A 3,549-nucleotide genomic window follows, 5' to 3' on the forward strand; every position below is an offset into this window, starting at 1 on the left:
ATTATTTTATTTTGTTCAATTCCATTTATGAAACTGCTCTTATCTCAACCCACGAGCTTTCTCACTTTTACTTTTCCGATTCTCTCCCCCACCCCGCTGGGCCAGGGGGGGAGTGAGCGAGCGGCTGTGTGGTGATTAGTTGCCAGCTGGGCTTAAACCACGACACCACCGCCGTCTCTTCATCCGCTGGCGGGGTGACCTTATCCTAGAAGGGTATCTAATGAGTGAAACAGGACTTTCCCTTTGTGAACCCATGTTGACTGTGCCTGGTGATTGCATTATTCTTTTAAAGCCTTTCAAGAGGACCCAGTACCATCGTCTCCAGAAGTTTTCCAGGAACTGAGGTTAGACTCACAGGTCTGTAGGTTCCTGGGTCCCAAGACCTTTGGCAGATGACCGAGAGGGGTCCTGCCATAACATCTGCCATCTCCTTCAGTACTCTGCGGTGAATCCCATCAGGCCCCATGGACTTGTGAGCATTCAGCTGATACAGCGGGCCCCTGACAGCTTCACTATTCCACAAATGGAAAGTCACTGTTCCCACACTCGTGCTCCACCGAGTCAGGGGACCGGGCAGCCCAAGGTCTATCAGTATTATTAAAGGCTGAGGCAAAAAAATGCATTGAATGCCTCTGCTTTTTCTCCGTCCCTATCAGTCAGGCCACCATCTTCAACAAGTGGTCTTCTGCCCCGCTCACTTGATTTCCGACACAGGGGAATTGCCTGCTTCTGACCTTATCAAAGGTGCTTCTTAAAGACTGACCAGCACTCGCCGACTCCTGAGCCCTCAACAGCCCTCACCCAGAGGACTCTGCTAAGTACCTCCCTGAATAACGGAAGGTTTGCTCTCTCAAAATGCAGTGTAGCAACTCTGCTGTCCTTCTTTCTCATGACACTGACAATTTTAAACTCAACCGTTTCATGATCACTGTGGCCAAGAGCATCCCATCTCCCACGAGTCCTCCTCCATTCCCAACCAGCAAGTCTAGCAGGGCATCTTTCCTAGTTGGCTCCCTGAGTACTTGTGACAAGAAGTTCTGTCCCACAAACTTCAGGAACTTCCCAGACCTGCTCCTCACAGCAGTATGGTATTCCCCGCTGGGGCCTGGGGACTTGAAATCCCCCATACGGACACGGGCTGCCCATCCAGAGATTCCTCCTAATTGCCTGTAGAATAACTCCCCAGCGCTGGCATCCCGGCTGGGCGATGGCTAGCAGACACCCACTACAACATCTGCTTTGCTTTCCATCCCCCTCATCCTCACCCAGAGGCTCTCGATCACGTCATCGCCGCCTGTAAGGGCTCCACTATCAAACCTCTCCCTCGCATACAGCGCGACACCTCCACCTCGCCTGCCCTGCCCACCCCTCCTGAACAGCCTGGACCCTCCATCCCAGCAGGACCCCTTCCACCAAGTCCCACTAATCCCAAGGATATCCCAGCTCTGGGAAGGCACCAAGGCTTCCAGCCAAAGGCACTTACACCCACAGCCCCTGACAGCCGCCTGCCAGGGCCGGGGTGGCCCAGCCCCCCTTAACCCTTTCCCTCCCCAGGAGGAGCTGGGGAGGCTGTTGGGGCGGGGCGGAACACGGGGAGCCCCCGCATTCCCTCCTGGGAGACGCCAGAGAGTCCTTAGCAGCCAACAGCCACAACGGACCATGGCGCTGCCACCGCTGCGGCTCCCAGCGCGTGGGCCCCAGGCCCCCCCGGCACCCTGGCTCCTTCAGCCTTTTGTGCTCCCCAAAACCTTCTACCCCCGAGGTAGGGACCCACCCCGACCCCTGCAGCCCGGGACGCTCTTGGGGGCAAGAGCGGAGGTGACCGATGGCCATCGCTCCTGTCTCTCTTGCAGGCTCACCCAACCTGTGCCAACTGCCCGGGCAGGAGCAGCTCTTCCCTGCAGCCTGGGCACCCCCAGTGGGGGTGGCCCCCCAGGCCCCCCAGGCACCACCAGCAGGTATGGCACCCCTCTCTGCTCGGGCACCCCGCCACCTTCGGCACCTTCAGCACCCCCGACCCCTGGGCATGCCCAGGATCCCCCCACCACCCCCAAGCACTCCCAGCATCCCCACCACCCCCGTCACCCCCGGCAGATATGGCACAGGGCTTCAGCAAGCCCGGGCGACCATCCCCTGCCCTTGCCTGGGTGACGGGTGCCCACTAAATCCCATTTCCACAGAACTTCCCAAATCCTTGGGGCCACCTCTCCCATTTCAGCCCCCTGGAAGTGAGTCTCCTTCCCCGATTTGCAATCCCGTCCCGCTGGCACGGCAGCTCACCCCATGGCGAGTGCCCCAGCCACAAGCTCCCCACGTGCCTGGTGCAGAGCCGGGGGACCTCGGCCATCGGGGCTGGCTCGGCGGGTGCCCTTGGAAGGTCCCCCCGGCCCAGCACGGCTCCCTCTCCCCCCCACAGGTCTGCAGAGGGCTCCATGTGGCTGCTGCTTCCACCCCCGGCTCTTCCACATCCCATGGACGAGCACCCACCTGCCTCCACTGGCCACGGCCACGCTTGGCCGCGCTGCCGCTTCTCTGCCGGGTGCTGCTCTGTGGGGTCCCGGGGGCTGCGGGACCCCCCTGGCCTGGGCAGCCCCTCGGAGCCCCCAGGGACAGCCGCAACACCTCCCACCCTACACCCAGCAGGGGAGAGCGCTGACCCCAGCCCCCCCGCTGCTGCCGACGTCCATCCCCGGCTACCAGCAGATCCAGGGGCAGCCCGCAGAGACCAAGACCTCCGGCAGTGCCACCCCCAGGGCAGCACCCCCGGGAAGCAACATCTCCCCGGGCAGCGACGTCCCCCCCAGCCCCTCTGCTGCCCCCCACGAGCAAGCCCTGGGGGACCCCACAGGCGACCTCGCCGTGGCCGAGGAGGTCCTTCTTGAGGAGGCCCTGAGGCTCTTTGGTTGCTCCCCGGACACGGTGGGGGTCAGCCAGGACGCTCCCAGCAGCGGCCCCAGGCCTGGGGACCCTGGTGGCACCGGCGCAGCCATCCCCCACTGCGACTTCGCCTCGCTCTCCCTGCCCGAGGAGCTGCTCAGCCCCGACTACAGCGTCCCCGAGACCGCCGACGCCATCCTCAGCCTGGACGAGTTTGTCATGGGGCTGGAGCCCCAGGAGCCGTGGGGGGATGAGGGCAGGGACCCGCCACCGTCCCAGCCTGCCACGGCAGAGAAGCGGGTGAAGAAGCGGGCCAAGAGCACCTCGCCAAAGCCAGCCAGCAAACGCAGGGCTCTCGCCGGCAGCAGGGGGGTGGCGGGGGGGGATTAGACCCACAGCAGGGGTGAGAGGGAGATGGGGGGAGTGGGGGGTGGGCGAGGAGGGCTGGGTATTTGGGGAGGGGGGGGGTGTGTTATAGTAGATTTGATGAGGCCGCTTCTCTTGTTTTCTTCATTAAAAGCCATTTCTCCTGAACTACTCCGTGCCTGTGTGGGAGCGGGAGGAAGCGCAGGGGGCACCGGGAAAGGGCACCCAAGAGGTGCAAAAGCCCCGCAGAGCCCCACAGCAGAGCCGGCGAGCCCCGAAGGGCACCGAGCTGCCCCCAGGGCTGAG

General features: G+C 62.6%; 1 protein-coding gene across 1 annotated transcript; it reads left to right on the forward strand.

Annotated features, from left to right (window-relative positions):
• The first annotated feature begins 1,659 nt into the window (after positions 1 to 1,659).
• Positions 1,660 to 3,267, forward strand: LOC132321560 (proline-rich protein 22-like). The gene is made up of 3 exons (XM_059835054.1): positions 1,660 to 1,762; positions 1,854 to 1,958; positions 2,417 to 3,267. Exons 1-3 carry the CDS (start codon positions 1,660 to 1,662, stop codon positions 3,265 to 3,267), a joined length of 1,059 nt encoding a protein of 352 aa, XP_059691037.1.
• The last annotated feature ends 282 nt before the right edge of the window (positions 3,268 to 3,549 follow it).

This window comes from Gavia stellata, unplaced genomic scaffold (assembly GCF_030936135.1).
Source record: "Gavia stellata isolate bGavSte3 unplaced genomic scaffold, bGavSte3.hap2 HAP2_SCAFFOLD_91, whole genome shotgun sequence".
Classification (NCBI taxonomy): domain Eukaryota; kingdom Metazoa; phylum Chordata; class Aves; order Gaviiformes; family Gaviidae; genus Gavia; species Gavia stellata.